This window comes from Orussus abietinus, unplaced genomic scaffold (genome assembly GCF_000612105.2).
Source record: "Orussus abietinus isolate OABI.00-Male unplaced genomic scaffold, Oabi_2.0 scaffold62, whole genome shotgun sequence".
Lineage (NCBI taxonomy): Eukaryota > Metazoa > Arthropoda > Insecta > Hymenoptera > Orussidae > Orussus > Orussus abietinus.
In genome coordinates, this window is record NW_019394299.1 from 549571 (window position 1) to 565305 (window position 15735).

At 43.2% G+C, this 15735-nt stretch overlaps 1 protein-coding gene across 3 annotated transcripts; it reads left to right on the plus strand.

Annotated features, from left to right (window-relative positions):
• Positions 1–5661: 5661 nt before the first annotated feature.
• Positions 5662–15020, plus strand: LOC105698432 (heterogeneous nuclear ribonucleoprotein U-like protein 1). 3 transcript variants are annotated; one of them, XM_012422676.2, is made up of 10 exons: positions 5662–5889; positions 6280–7667; positions 7767–7956; positions 8045–8784; positions 8893–9021; positions 10369–10537; positions 10899–11147; positions 11279–11519; positions 11642–11912; positions 13028–15020. In XM_012422676.2, the coding sequence occupies exons 1-10, from the start codon at positions 5757–5759 to the stop codon at positions 13178–13180; spliced, it is 3663 nt and encodes a 1220-aa protein (XP_012278099.1). In that variant the 5' UTR covers positions 5662–5756; the 3' UTR covers positions 13181–15020. The 3 variants fall into 3 exon arrangements, with proteins under 3 accessions (XP_012278099.1, XP_012278102.1, XP_012278100.1); XM_012422679.2 differs by having other exon boundaries at positions 11642–11968; positions 13028–13158; XM_012422677.2 differs by having other exon boundaries at positions 11642–11936; positions 13028–13150.
• The last annotated feature ends 715 nt before the right edge of the window (positions 15021–15735 follow it).

Below are 15735 nucleotides of genomic sequence, written 5' to 3' on the forward strand. Positions count from 1 at the left end.
AGGCGGCGGGGGCGGCGGTCCTCGGGCCGCTCCGCGTCCTGGCGGACTCCGGTCTCAGGGGGGGCACGTGACCACGGGTCGAGTCGCGGCGCGCGGCCGGCCGTGGGCAGCAGCAGCAGCAGCAGCGGCGGCGCCGCTGGCGCGCCTCGCCTGGGGCATCGCGCGTGCCGAGCGGCGGCGCGCCGTGAGCAGCGCGCGCGTCAGGGCAGCGGCGAGCGCGCTCGGCGCGGCGCGCCTTCTCCGCTCATCCGCCTCTCCCTCTCGTCCTCGCCTCCTGTCGCCTGTCTCGAAGTGGCCGGTGCTCCTTCGTCCGGAGGGCCGCTGCGGGCCCGGGTCGCGCGGGTGGCACGGTGGACGGCGGGCCGTGCGTGCCGATCGAGCCGAGGGTGGCCTGCCGGGGGCTGGGCCGTACACGCGCGCACCCGCTGCCGAGCGACGCTGGACTGAGCCTCGTTCGGCCGCGGAGCGCGCGGAGGGTAGCGGCCGAGCGCCGCGCGGCTCCGCTGCCGGCGCCACCGCCGCGGCCCACATAGCCGCGCCTGCGCAGTGGCTGGACCGCCCCCGCCCGGACGCCCGAGCCCGACCTATGGCGCGGACCCCGCGTCGCCGGAGAAGAGGGAATCGTTACTATGGCGAGATCAATACGATAGGACGGCGCATGCCTCGCCGCCGCCGCCGCCGCTGCCGCCGCCGAGGATCCCTCCGGCTCGGCCGGCCCGTCGTCTCCCTCGACGTCGAGCGACGCGCGCGGACGCCGGGGGCCCCTGCGACGGGCCCGGCCCCCGAGTGTTCGACCGCGAGCACCCCCGACCCCGTCCAATTTCTTGTCCGTTGTTTCCTCCGTCATTTTCCGCCGTGATCGCGTTGGATGGCGCATTTCAGGAAACGCTCGGCACTGCCGTTGGGGAGGTTCGGAAGAGCTCGGATCAAGGTCGACTCTTCGCCCCGCAACGAGGGTAAACGTTGATTCACGAGGGGCGCGGAGACGCCGGATGTTTGCGCCGGTAATCCACCCTCGGATACTCCGTAAGATCCATTCGGGAATCAATGGGCTCGCCGCGACGACACTGGCACCCCCCTAACGCGCCGAACGTTTCTCCGCAAATACCTGGAGCACCTTTGTCCATCCTGAATCGGCTCGGAATACCGAAATACCTATTATGCCGGTGGAATTTCGATGTCGATGGGCGGCGCGAGCCGAAAATTCGGCTCCGGCCCGGGGAAATATTGCCAATTGGAGGAAAGCCCGTCTACGCTCGACTCCGGGCTAACTCCGGGGTAACGCGGTATCCTGCGATTAATCGCGCGCGCGATGAAGCATTGTGCCTACTAATTAGGCCATGGTTCTTCCTTTTGTCAAATGGTGCCGCACTAACTCGTATTAGGTTGTACGAAACGTTTAGGAATGTCCGTTCTAGCGGGCTGTCATTGGACCGGGACTACCTTGACCAAATCTGACAATTGCCGAACGTCTGTATGGAAGATTGATCGGCAAGGATAAAAAAGATCGTTATCGTAATTATGCGCGGTCGTTCTCGACGACCCATCCGACTACCATGGGTTTGACCGTGTACTTGGTCTTGCGCCCTCGAGTCCTGATTTTGCATAATCGAGTCTTGGTTTTACAAAAAATGCGAGACTAAGACCGATTTTTCTTATTGTTAGCGATGAGTAAATGCAGGACCAAGACTATCGTTGTCTTGGTCCTGGACTTATTGTCAATTTCGGTCTTGATCCTAGGCTTGGTCTTGCACGGTCGAGTTTTGATCTTATCTTCCAAAAAGTGGAAGCGAGCGATGGTCTACGTTGCAACGTATTCTTTGCCACGTATATGCCTAAGATTTGCATAAGTACGGTAAGCATCTTCGGCAATCGGTAGGTAGGTCCCTACAGTACCACGTACAGCATAGGAATGCCTCATATAAACTCTTCCCGTGTGTAAACCTCCGCGGTCAAATCATAGTTCGTGTTTGACTATCGAACTTCTCCCGAGCGTCTTAGATATTCACTGCCATTGGTTTCGGAACGATCGCTGACATCGTCAACTATTCAGAAGGCGGGCAGGTTTGCACATGACTAGGCCAAGATACGCTCTCCGAATCATTCTCTTGGCAAAATCCAGAAGTCACATAGAACGTGTTTCCTCGACTCTCCTGGCAGTTACTGTCTATACCCTAGAATACAAAAGATTGATTTCCACGTTTTGATTTCGCGAACGCATCAGCGGAATGTTAAATTATATTCGCGTTATGCTTAACCCGCTCGGGAAATTGAATGAACGGCAAATCGATTGTCGGACCATCTTATTCGACTTTATCAAATAGCTAAGGCGTCCCTTGATAATATCTCGCTAAGATCTTATTAATGGAAAGTTCGTTGAAAATGAAGTTTCTTTGGTTTGAGAGACTAACCTCACGGGAGACCTTCATTTTTATCTACACATTTGACCACCGAAAGTGACGGTTAAGAGCTCTTCTTTTATACGTACGAATAACCCCGAGATAGAGGGTACGGTTCATCAATCATAAGGGTTGAAAGTATTCACTCGCAGTGGCCTTTGTACCCCGCATAAATTCAACTAAACTTAGTTTACGGTGTAGAGACGATCACCGAGGACCAGAGGTATATGAAAATGTATGAACAAAGGTGCCGGAAATGTTATTGTTCCTTTCCTCTTTGGTTTAAGGCGTCGCTTCGTCGAGCGACCGCGCCAATAAGTCGAACTAATGCACGGTACTTTCTCCCTTTGAGGGAAACGTCGAAAATGCATGACCGAAATGCAGGGAAACTTAACGTTTCGTTTCCGTCCAGGTGAAGACGTTGCCTGAGATTATAGCTGCAATGCGGTAAAGGAACGCGGGCGATTTCTCCTTTTAAAGAAGTGCAAGAGCCAGGGGCTGTTCCATGAAACGTCATGAACATTTTAAAAAGAGGTGTTTTAGGTCACAACGTCGTTCGCGATTGATAAAAGGAAAGAGTCTAATATTTCCTACGTTTCGAGTCCAATTCGGGGCTAATTTAAACCTACGTTAGCAGTAGCCAGGAAAGAACTAACTTCCTTCGGTCTAGTCGAAATGAGAGCGAAGCCAAAGCAAAGCTTCTTTGCGTTCCGTTGGATTTTTAATCGACTCTTTTAATTCATAATCGCATTAAGAAGTCTTTGTCAATCCGCGAGGAAGGAGATATTCGGCTGGATTATTTACGTTCCGCCTTCTCACAACGTCCCGAGTACTTAGTACATTTACGTACACACCACTACGTGCTTGCATTTCAATTTTTCTTCAATCCAGTTTAACCGAGCCGGAATTGAATCTGCATGACAATCGAGAATCGCGCGAAAGAGGTCGGTAGAGCGTGAATAATTGAGCGGGTATATATTCCGTCCCTTAATTCGCTGACGTTATCCGTTTAGCTCCGTGTGCTAACGAATTTAGATTCTCTGCTGAGATTCACGTCCAAGTTCGTTCATTGGCAGGTAATGCGTGGCAGGATGCCGACAATTAGCAAAACCGACACATATATGCTGTCCCAACTCCCATCGGTCGAGCTAGCCATTGCAAAAAAAGAAACCGCGTTTACGGTAATCGCGGCACATATTGCCGGCTACGTTTCGATGAATCGAGGAAACATTTGGACGAGAACCCGCGTTTGGCTAATCATAAGTTGCCCGAGGTTGTCGATAATTGCTATGCCGCGATATCGGCGATGCGGGTGGGACGACAAATCGGCGAATAATAGCCAAACGAATGAAATATTTCCGAACGCGTGTGTAGAGGCGTCTCGAAATTCGAGAGTTCGAAAAAGAAAATTGAAACACTCGAATCTCGCGGTGCATTCCTGATTAGTCGGTGCAACGCGAATACACAATAGCACGCCGGTAAAGTTTCCAGCATGAGCGAGCATGCGAGCGTGCGTGCAGAAGGGCGTTCGGTGCATGCTCGCGAACAACCGTTCAGAGGGGTTACGAATCAACGAACGTACGTGTCAGGAATATCGATGCCCCGTAATCATTGGTTATCGGTATCAATAAGTGCACTCGGAATCAAGATACGGCTTAACGGCGGAATAATACAAAGTTATGTGCGCATTTTTGAACAGTCAGCAATGGAATTAGGATTCGACCCAACATGTCGGAAGGATTCATTGAAATGCCTCGACGTGTAATACGTTCGGCAACCATCTATCGGATTAGACGGATATACCGAAACGTTTCTCTTCCTTCTGGGAAAGCTGCTTTTAGTTTCGCTATCAAGTGGACCCAGAGACACGTATTTGACATTTCGACGAGAGACGTGATGAAAGTGGGCGATAGCGAATACAGGAATTGGAACGCGGATATTTGATTCTCCCTTGACAAGATCGCAAGGTGCACGAAACTGGTTTCCTAAGAATGTCTGAAAAATTGGGTTGCCTCGGAAGACGTGTGACTACTCGAAACGTTTCATTTGATCTCGAAACGTATCTTCGAGGTGAGACGAAATTCCGTAGACGTACGATTAATAAATAATGACTCGACCCCTTTCCTGCCCGTCGTCGAAGCAATAAGATTCTCATCCTCGAAGACGCAATCCTACCGGTATGTCTTCGATCCAGACCGTATGATATGTGGAAACAAATGGTGCCTGTCTGCGAAGCCGAGAGGTTTATGACAATCGTCGGACAGAAGATAAAGCTCTCCGATTTGTCCCTGCCTTCGAGTCGTACGAGCGCGTTATTTGGAAATCTAAACACTTCCGGTTAATTCAATATAGTCTTTCTGGATTCAGTCCTGTTATGCACAGAAAAATGAACGATTTAATTGTTTTATACATGTATTAACTTATCGTACGACATGATATACTGGATATTTCTCTGTTTAATTATTAAGCTTTGAGTTTTGACAAAATTAAATAATTAAATTAGGTGGCAAGTGCGTTAGCCGTCCACATCCTCCACCGGGAGGCAACACAGGATGCGATCGCGCGACCCTGCCCATGAGCAATCTTCCAACTCATCTCAGTCGGTACATACAACTTTAGAAATTAAGGATGCAAGTCGTACTTTCCTGCGACTCCCATCGGTGGCAGCACAAGACTGGCAACGGTGGGGTTCATTCCACGACCTGTTTCCATTTCATTCCTGAAACGATAGAAAAGAAATTTACAGTGCACGCGTTATCTTAATAATGAAAATTGGGCTCTTTCTCATACCTCATTTTTGTGATTAAACCTACTCATACTGCCTCTTTTAGAACATTGTTATAAAAGAATCTGTAAAAAGCGATGGTATCAACTTTCTTTCCTTCAGTTTATCTTATTCTTTATCTCTCTAACAAGAATTAACATTATACATTTGTCTAAATATTCCCGTAGGATTTTTCTTTGGCGGGTAAAAGAGCGAAACACGAAGGACGTTCGGACACCAAGCGATGACTTTATGAACACAGCCAAGGTTCGGGCGTCTGTCCTCCGTTATGATTTTAAACGGATAGTATACTCCCGCCAATGAAAGGAAAACGCGCCTTGAATCGACCAATCGCAGCCCTCCTTTCTCGTCGAGCTGCCTAATCTCGCGCTCTTATTGGTCGATACTTCGACTTCATCTTGACTTGGCACCTGTTTGCCCAATAAAATCATTTCTCAGGAGAAATGCGTTATTTGCGTTTGTGCCGCCATATTGTATGTGCAGCGCGGGTCAGCAGTGGGTGCGTGAGAGTTTTGTTGGGATTTTCGTCAGTTAAATAAAGGCCGAGAGAACTAAGCCGCAAAAAATCACAAATGATGGATCCTGCTAAATTGAAGGTAGTGGAATTACGAGCGGAGCTCTCGCAAAGAGGTCTCGACGCCAAAGGAAACAAAGCTGTCTTAGTCGAGCGACTGCGAAAGGCGTTAGAAGAGGAAGGCGCGGGCGGTAAGGATTGCACGTGAAGCGATAACACTAACGTCTCGACGACGCTATGAAAAAATGTTTTTGTGTACTTTTTAAGCCAAGGCTTATCTCACTAAACAGTTTTAAGGGAGGACGCGTGTTCACGATTACTGTTTACTATCGTTTACTTTTGAGGATACATCTTTCGTATAAGAATGCATGAATGTGACTGAAACGTGTCTGTTTTACTATTGTAGGTGGTTAGGTTCAATTAGTATGAACATGTGGGAGGTGTAAATTATCCTAACTACTAAATATTTTACTTGTCTCTTAGTCTTGAATGAAAAATATGGTTTTCTGTGAACTATGTATGTATGTATTTCCTACTGAATTGTGTGTCTTCTAAAGTGGATATAATTTAATGAATTCCAGAACCGGTTGCAGATGTCAAAGATATGGTAGATAACCGTGAGAAAACACCAGAACCTATGAAGCCAAAAACGCCAGGTAAATCGCACCGAGGTTCAACGACAACACCAGCCAAAACTCCCACACGGAGCTCATCAAAGTTGGCATCGACACCTAAATCTTCAACCAGGGAGTCTAGATCGCATAATATATCAGTGATAAAAGAAACGATACTAGAAGAACCTAAAATAGTTGAGAAACAGGTAAAACCAATATCGGAAAAGTCGTCAAAGCCATCGAATGAAAAATCATCCAAATCAACACCAGAGAAATCGGAATCACCCTCAGAGGAGAAATTAGAAAAATCGATAAAGCCAGAAGAATTTGAGGTAAAAGAAACAATTTTAGAAACAGTAGTTGAAGAATCAGATGAAGATAATACAGATGGTGACAAATGTGTCGTTACACCTGAAAAAAAACCAGTAGTATCATTCTCAGAGAATTCTCCTACATCAACGGAAAAGCTTGTTGAGCATCCAGAAAGATTGAAAGATTCTCCACAAAAGAATGTTGAACATCTGGACAGTTTTCATGATTCAGCGCAAAAGCCAGCTGAAAAGGTAATCGAACATCCAGAGAGACTAAAAGAATCTCCAAAGAAATTATCGAAGGAAACTGCAGAAAAGGATATTGGACATTTCGAAAGATTACAGGAATCTTCTAATACACATGTAGAAGCACCAGAAAAATCTGTTGAATGTGAGGAAAGGTTAAATGAATCACTAAAGGTGGTTGCTGCAGATATACCAGAGCAATTAGCAGAGCATACAGACAGGTTAAATGAATCACCAAAGAAACCTGAAGAGATTGATGAAAAATCTGCTGAACATACAGACACGATAGATGAATCTACAAAGAAGATTTCTGTGGAGACTGTTGAACAATCGCCAGAAAAATCCAGGGAAAGCGATACCAGTTTGAAAGGTTTATCTCCTGAAACTAAATCAATCTCAGAAACTGAAAAAGAAAGTTGTGCAAAGGATGACATAAAAGAAGATTGTAGTATTAAAAACACGTCTGCAAGTGGTGTAAACCCTACTGCTTCAAAAGAACTTTTTCCCCAAAGTGATGATGAGAATATTGAGGAATCTGTTACTTTGATAGAAAAGCAAGAATCAATGGATACTGAAAGTATTACGTGCGATGTTAAAGTTGATGATTCGGTAATAAATAAAGAAACTGTTACTGAGGTTACTGATACGGCTGAAGAAGATATTGAACAGACAGAAGTAGAGGGTTGTGAAGAACAGCAATGTGAACAAGAAGAACTACCTGACTCAGAGATGACAGAGAGTAGCGACGTAGTTATTAAAGAAGATTGGAAACCAGAAAAACCACTTGATGATGTACAAGTATGTTAAAATTAATCATGAAATATACTAGTATATTCTTTCATGTTTAAAATGAAGTACTTATCAACCAATTTAATCTTTATTTTACTTTTTTGAAAGGATGTTGAGATGTTGGAATCAAAACCTGAAGAAAAAGCAGAAGAATCAAGGGAGAAAGATAGGAGAGAACGCAAAGATCGGAAGCACAAGAGATCTCCAAGTCCACAAGAAGACCATCAAAGGACTCCACCGCGGATAAGACAAGAGAATGAACCAGATGTAGATACCACCACAGTGGTTCTATCTTGGTGTAAGTATTACTTCAAGTACGATCAATATGATGTAATTTTGAGACACTAATAACTTAATGTTTTTTTAATTACAAATAAAAATTTTAGTCGATTCCGACTTAAATCTGGACATCGACAAGGAGGGTTTCTTCTCTGCAACTCCTCTGCACAGTGAAGGCTTTGGTTACATTTGGGGTGGAGCAAGAGCGACACATGGATTCACATCTGGTAAAATTTACTTCGAAGTCAAACTTACTGCGGAGTGCTCAGTAAATTTACAAGATGAAGAGAACCTGCATTCACTTAGAGTCGGATGGTCTACTTCTCAGACGTCGACTCAACTGGGTGGGGAGAAACATAGTTTTGGCTATGATAGGACTGGAAAAAAATGTACAGAAAACGAATATGTGGATTACGGATCCTCCTTCGAAAAAGACGATGTAATTGCGTGTTACCTTGACATGTCAGATGAAACTGACGTGGTGATTTCATTTGCTCGTAACGGTGAACATCTCGAAACGGCGTTTACTGTGAAGAAAGAAGACCTCGGGGACGATGCTCTGTTCCCACATGTGCTCAGCAAGAACTGTACGTTTTCGTGCAATTTTGGTCAGGAAGAACCTTGGAGTGCAAATATCTTGGAAGAGTATATTCCTGTAGGATGCATTGAATTAAAGGACAGGGTTCAGGGTCCACAAAGACCTGAGAAAAAAGAAGATTGTGAAGTTATCATGATGTGCGGTTTGCCTGGCTCTGGCAAGACAACATGGGCCACGAAGTATGCACAGGATCACCCGCAGAAGAGATACAACATCCTGGGAACTGGTCAACTCATTGATAAAATGGAAGTTAGTATTCTTGAATTTAAAATATTCTAGAATTCATACTTCACTCTTACTCTTTATGTGATATGCATTCGGTGTCTGAAGTCATTTTCATACATTGTTCTCGTCTAGATTATGGGAGTTCCGCGAAAGAGGAATTTCAAAGGCCGCTGGGAGGTACTCATTGAGAAGTGTACTCGTGCTCTAAACAAGTTGCTCGACATGGCATCCACAAGAAGGCGCAATTTCATCCTTGATCAGGTAAGAAACATTTCTTTCGTATTTAAACACTTGGAAAATTTTAAACCGCTTTAAGAATTAATTATTCGCTTATGACGTATGAACTGAAATGTAACTCGATCGAAATTTGTTGAATTGTTATTCGCATTACTTGACTACGTATGTCGAGTTGCATTGTTATCTCATTAATCGTCGCCAGTTTTCGATTATTTCTTGCGCCACGTATACGGATGGTATGTCAAGTAAATTACATCAGCACATTAAAAGGAACATGCAAGATAGCCTGCAACATTTGAAAGGACTCAGTACGATTCAACGAGTGAGATAGTAAATGATATTTAACAGAGTCTCGGAAAAAAAAGAACTTAGATCTTGTAATGATTATCGAATGTTGTACGGTAAGTGCATCGCAAAAGCAAGACGACAACCAGACGAGTTGAACGGAACACCTGATATATGTGAGTAATAGTGCCCTTCTTTCCTTATTTTGGGTACGTTTCAGCTCAACACAAATTTAGCGCATGACCGAAGATCGCATCATCCCGGAAATGTCCTTATACAATTGTTCCCCAATATCGCACTTTTGTGTTGGTACGTTTCCGAGGAATGTTACATTATACCGTCATATGCTAAATATTGTTCACTTCTATTGATCAGGTAAAAGTTACTGCTAAGTCACCATAAAAATGAGCATTACAAAATGGTCTACTAGTCAGGAGGTACGTCAAAAAGAAAACCGCGTCATTAAAGACTACTAAGAATCTAATACAAATTGTTTTTGTACAAAACTGTAACTGCGTAAATAGGATCTGTATATCTCGCGACGAGCTTGTGCATGTCAAGTAATTGTGGACTCTTACAAGAGAAAATGCATCGAAATAGGAGATTAGGCATTGTTTAAATTCTCAATGGAGAAACCAGGGAGGAATGACTTTTCAGGCCATTCTTTTTTGTTCTTATACTTCAATATCACGTAGTAACACTTTATCCCTCAAAAAGGGGGGTGAAAATGATCACTTGGAATGTATGTCCACCGTAACAATCGACACGTTTTATTTCAACACTCGAAAGAACCAATATATTCCACGTAGAGCCTAGGTGTGAACGAGGACTTTTATTAGATAAATTACCTCGAGGACATAAATCTGGCCACTCTTCGGTGAGTATATTAGGATTAGATAGAAATAAGCGAATGAAGGAGCAGAGTTTGGGCGCCGGTAGCGCCGAATTAATTAATTAATGAAGGGGTGGGGGCACGATTTAAGTGGCACCGCCGACCCAAAATGCGTCTGAGAACAAATATATGCGCCCAGCTCTAACACGTCATGACTCTCACGAAAATCTGTATTTTCTATGGAACCGATACAGACAAACGTATATCCTTCCGCACAAAGGCGCAAAATGAGGCATTTCTATGGATTCCAACGGCGGGCGGTAGTTGTAGTACCGACGGACGAAGAGTTCAAGTTGCGCTCGGCTAAGCGCGAAGCGATCGAAGGCAAGGACATTCCTGATTCCGCGGTCGTGGAAATGAAAGGTTGGTCTTAATCCTTACTCGAGAGAACATCGCACTCTCGATTATATGAGACTTTTACATCTCCTTTGAGACGTAACCCACAATTGTAGGTGCGTTATGTTGTAAGCTCCATTGGCTACCTGATTGACGATACTCCCATGCCTCGCAATGGTGGTAATAAGTTGGCAAGGATGCTACTTTGAGATTATTACAAGAAGTCACCAATGTGGGATTCAAGGCATCCATAGAATTCTCTTGCCTTCAGTATTTCATATACTATAAACTTGATCAACATTTATAACCTTGCCTCTTTGTTACCGCCATTGGGAGTCTGATATCTACATTTAAAAACAATTTCCAATGTGGCGTTTGTTGCTTTCAGCGAACTTCAGCGCTCCAGCGGTAGGAGACTGCTTTGATGCGGTCGAGTGGGTGGAACTAGCCGAAGAAGAAGCTAAAAAGCTCATCGAAAAGTACAATAAAGAGGGAAAGGATGCTGGATACGGACAAGCGCAACCACAGAGCAAGAGACCGCGTCTCGAGAGGAGCGACAGTCACAGGGACAGTCGTGACTCTCGGACCAGTCGCGACAGCAGAGATAGTCGGGATCATCGCGACCGAAGGACTGGATGTAGGTTTCAAGTGTATTCGTTAAAATTACTTGTTACAATTAATGTTGTAACGTGTGCAGGAGATAAAATTATGTAAAAATAGATTCGTCTCCATTCGAACGTGGTCCTAACGGATAGAAAATGTTTGCAGACGTCGACAGAAATCGCAACGCCGGTGGTTGGCGAGGGGGCAGCGCCACTGGTTGGAGGGACAGGCCACAACGTGGTGGCCACATGAGACATGGCGGTGGGTACGGTACCCCTGGAGGCTGGAGAGGTAGAGGTGGACCTCAACAACCGCACCGTGGAGGTGACAGAAGAGGAACTGACAGAAGGTCGAGCAGCGATCGCAACAGACTTACGCCTGCTCGGCAGAACTGGGGTCCGATGAAGTAAATAGGAATTTTTCGACAATTTTACTTGACACTCCATTTTAAACTACTTTAAATCTTTCATGAAATTTTTTTCGCATTCGAGTGGGTTTAATTACATCTGGTTTATTACGTCTTCGCAGTTACCAAAACTCGCAACAGCCATCGAATTGGAACCAACAAGGCTGGAGTGGAAACCAGTCGCAGCAAGGTTGGGGCCAACAAGGGAGCTGGGGTCAGCAGCAATGGTCAAACTGGAAAGGTGCAGGCCAAGGGGGTTACGGTCAGTCGGGATATGGACAGCAGAACTACGGGAACGGTAACTGGAGCGACTGGAACCAACAGTATTACAATCAACAGTATTGGGGCCAACAGCAGCAAACTGGACAATCGACTGCAGCTGGTGGCCAAGCTGTAAGCAAAAAATAATCCGCCACGGTAAATGTTACGAGTGTGGAACAGAAAGTAAGGTATAGATGTGTCTTAGTTCTTGTTTATTATATACTTAAAGTAGAAAGCAGTACGGGTCTCAGACTGCATCGGATAATTTTGTTAAGATCTGTTATTTACGCTGTATTTTTTTTTAAAGCGGTACTTGTAACGATACTTCATAACCGTACATAGGAAACTGCGTTGGCAGTTTGTGAACAGGATATCTCCAGGAACATGAAAGTATAATACGTACTTTCTATCACATTACGTTTTAATCCGGTAACGGAGTTTCTATAACTGTACGGTATAATAAATGTGGGATGGTCTTATTTGTTTTAGGTTTTTGATTTTTAGGAAAATATTTCTTTCGCGTACTTTTCGTCCCAATTATTTCATATTGAATGGTGACAGGGTAAATAAACTGTTGTTAAACCGAGGACGTATGTTGTTAAAAAAAGTTTCCTAGACTGTTCAAACAATTAACTATTTGGACATGACATGGATTTTCGGTCTGTAAAATTCCATGATTGCGGATTTTTCTTGAATAAGTAAAAAAAACGGTAGCTTTCTTCAACTACAGTTCACCAAAATCCTCTGTTAGCGAATGCCAAAAGGGCGTTTCTCGTTATAGTGCTACGGATTACTATGAAGATAACCGAATTGCCATACCTCACTTTCTGATCCTTGATATGTGAGCTGCAATGTAATGTGTATATTCTAAGTAATACTCCTTTTATTTTTATTTTTTTTTATATTTATTTTTATTCATGATCGATATCGTGAATTGAACCTTTTCCATTCATCAGGCCCCATTTCCGAAGCAAACAATTGTAGCATGTCTGTTTCTTTATCCTTCTTGAAAAGCAGGATTCAACGAACCGTCATTCATATTCTGACATTTTTAGATGTGGCACTACTTGGAAATACTTTTTCGCTATCACGTAGAACTTACGATTATCATCGCGTATGTACGAAAATAATTACTTCGAGCGCATGAACGAATGTGTGGACATCCATTTTAAGGATAGAGATACCGAATAAGATACGATGTTTATCATTAAAGCAAGGACGATTCTCACAAAATTCACTCGTTGCAGGCAACCACCGCAGTGGCCACAACTACACCGGCAACCCCGACCAGCACGTCGGCATACAATTATTCCCAAAATTGGCATGGTTATGGGCAATCTTACGACTATTCTGACCAGAGTACTACCGCGGACACCCAAAAAGTTCAACAACAAAAATAGGAGCACCAACTGTCCCGCCCAAGACTGTACACTTACGTTGATGTACGGCGCTCTATTTTTTCGTAGTTAATATTGCATAGCCATACTGTGAACGATATAATTGCAGCAATAGTCGGCATGCTTTCACATAGAAAGAAAGGAGTAGAATAACCTACATTGTAGTTCTGTCTTCGTTATCTCTCCTTGCACCGCTGGTTATTATTTATGCGAACGATCACCTGCAAGCTTGGTACCTCGATACTGGGAAGGTGTTTGTAGGGCTTTCTTTTTACGAATGGGTTTTATTTCAACCTCGATAGCTGTCCGACTAGAGCTGTAGTACTTGTAACCAAGATAATTTGCAAGGTACCTCGTGTAACCGAGCTACAAGGTATTACACATAAAAGACAGGGCATTCGATCGAAGGAAAACCACTACATATCGTGTAACATCGCTGAACTGGCTGATGACGCTCTGGCGTTGACTAGTTTTTATTGAAGGGAAAGGAAAAAAAAAAGTTATGTAAATATATGTATAGATCGCACAGCAGAACGATATCCACCGATCGATGTATCAATGTTATGTCAAGTAATTTTACATTCGAAAGTAACATTTGGAAATATCCACGTGCTTTTTAGCCCAGTCGCTTGTGTGTCGTTTCATTGTATCCGTTCGAATGTTGTTCCGTAATGGAAATTTCATGTTGACGATTTTACTCGAATTCAATAGTCCTACATGTGTTCGGGCACATTTTGTACATTGTCTTAATGTATAAGCTGACGCATGATCACAATCACGACATACGAAAAGAATAAATTATTTTTTTGTGTTCGGCCTATGTTGCATGCTTGTTCGGAGGTACCTGGTGCAGGAAATTTTAATCTTTGGTGTATCTCGGTTGCGCACCTCGTGGTAAATTATAAAAACTTGTATAATATTCCAAACGAGAGGCCCGTTACATCCGACCAGATTATAATACGATCTCTAAACGATAGAAACGTGCGATTTAGTTTTAAATGGTGCATCTTTCGTCCATGGAAAAAGAAGACTGCCAAGATATATTGCACCAGATCATGTATCAACTATCTAGCATATTTCATTCACTCGTTAATTTTGTTTGGAATCCAAAGTGAGAATTAGATCTTTTCATTTCGTGGCAGGAACTCGATAAAGCGATACAAATGCGATTACGTTCGATGTATATTCCTATGTCGAATGACTTGTTTGTATGTCTAGTACCGCTTGCAGTCATGAAACAAACTTCTACAGATTTCAGCGACATCAGTTATAATAGATTATAGTTTTACGAGTTTATATCCGCTATAAACGAAATACTTTGCATATTGAGTGGTGTATTTTAAGGAAACTTAAATTCCCAAATTATGGGAGAAGAAAAACCAACCAGAACCTATTGTGTTACTGGCTAAGTAGATAGTCCGGCCGTCTTTGTTGCTATCGTTTTACTATTGATGTACAGTAAAATGATAACTACGTTATTTCAACCTTGTAATAGTAGTCGTATTGTCTCCTTTTCCTGTGACATATTGTACAGTACACGACGAGTTCTTTGTAAGATCCAAAAAAGGAATGGTAGCACTTAGTACGTAGGTTATATTGTAGGACTAGTGTGGAGATTAGGACATCAAGGGATGAAAAATATGACATATTTTTTAAGAGATAACCAGAAGATTTATTTAAACTAGGCGTATAACATGTATCGACTACTACCATTATGTTACCGCGTTTGGAAATCCTCGAACGGTTTGGAATGAATTGTAAAAATTCGATCACGTTTTGCACACTGTGATTGAGGTTTTTCTATTCACTAAAGGAAAAAAAAGTAACGAGTACATTAAAAGATATGAATTTATTTGTTGATAAAAATGTACAAACTTATTAATAAAATAAAAATTTCTTCTATTTATAAATGTTTGGACAGCCGTCCTGGATGCATTCTGCGATATATTCAACTCTTGTCCATGTAAATGTACGCATTCTTACGTTTGTCCATTTTATTTATAACGTTGGAATCGTGTTACTAATCAGAAATATTACAAAAATAAATACATGATCGTCACTCGAACAATTGACTTAACTTTCAGTTTATGTAGCAAAAAGTCAGTGTTGCAAAGATAGTTTTTATACATAATTAGATACTATTGTTTCAATAAATAAAAGGTAAATTGCGTAAATGTGAGAAAGCACAGCATTATCAAACAGTTTCATAAGTTTTTATTAGTAGCGGTGGGACGCAGAATTACACTGTACATAACAAAGCACACTTTATTAGATATTAATATAGAACGTCGTTCGCACTAGTATGCGTCACGCGCAAAAGTATTGCTATTATTAAAGAATATCGCGAAATCGTGTAGTAAATCAGTTAAACCTCGCGCACCCCCACGAGCTATTAAACCAAGAAGTATGGCATTTTGTAAAAATATGTTAATTATTGTACAAACACTCGAGAGAGAGATAGAGTAAAGTTCACAATTTCGCTAAATCATACAATAATTTCAGTCAAAACGCTCAAAATGCAGAATCTAGGTGATACAATCCCCCCCTTCCCCCCCGCT

What these genes read in the sequence shown, in the direction of transcription:
- LOC105698432 (XM_012422676.2), top strand. Translation starts at nt 5,757, where the DNA reads ATGATGGATCCTGCTAAATTGAAGGTAGTGGAATTACGAGCGGAGCTC. An exon ending in TCGCGACCGAAGGACTGGAT is followed by an intron (nt 11,148 to 11,278) that starts GTAGGTTTCAAG and finishes AAATGTTTGCAG; the next exon opens with ACGTCGACAGAAATCGCAAC. An exon ending in CTGCAGCTGGTGGCCAAGCT is followed by an intron (nt 11,913 to 13,027) that starts GTAAGCAAAAAA and finishes CACTCGTTGCAG; the next exon opens with GCAACCACCGCAGTGGCCAC.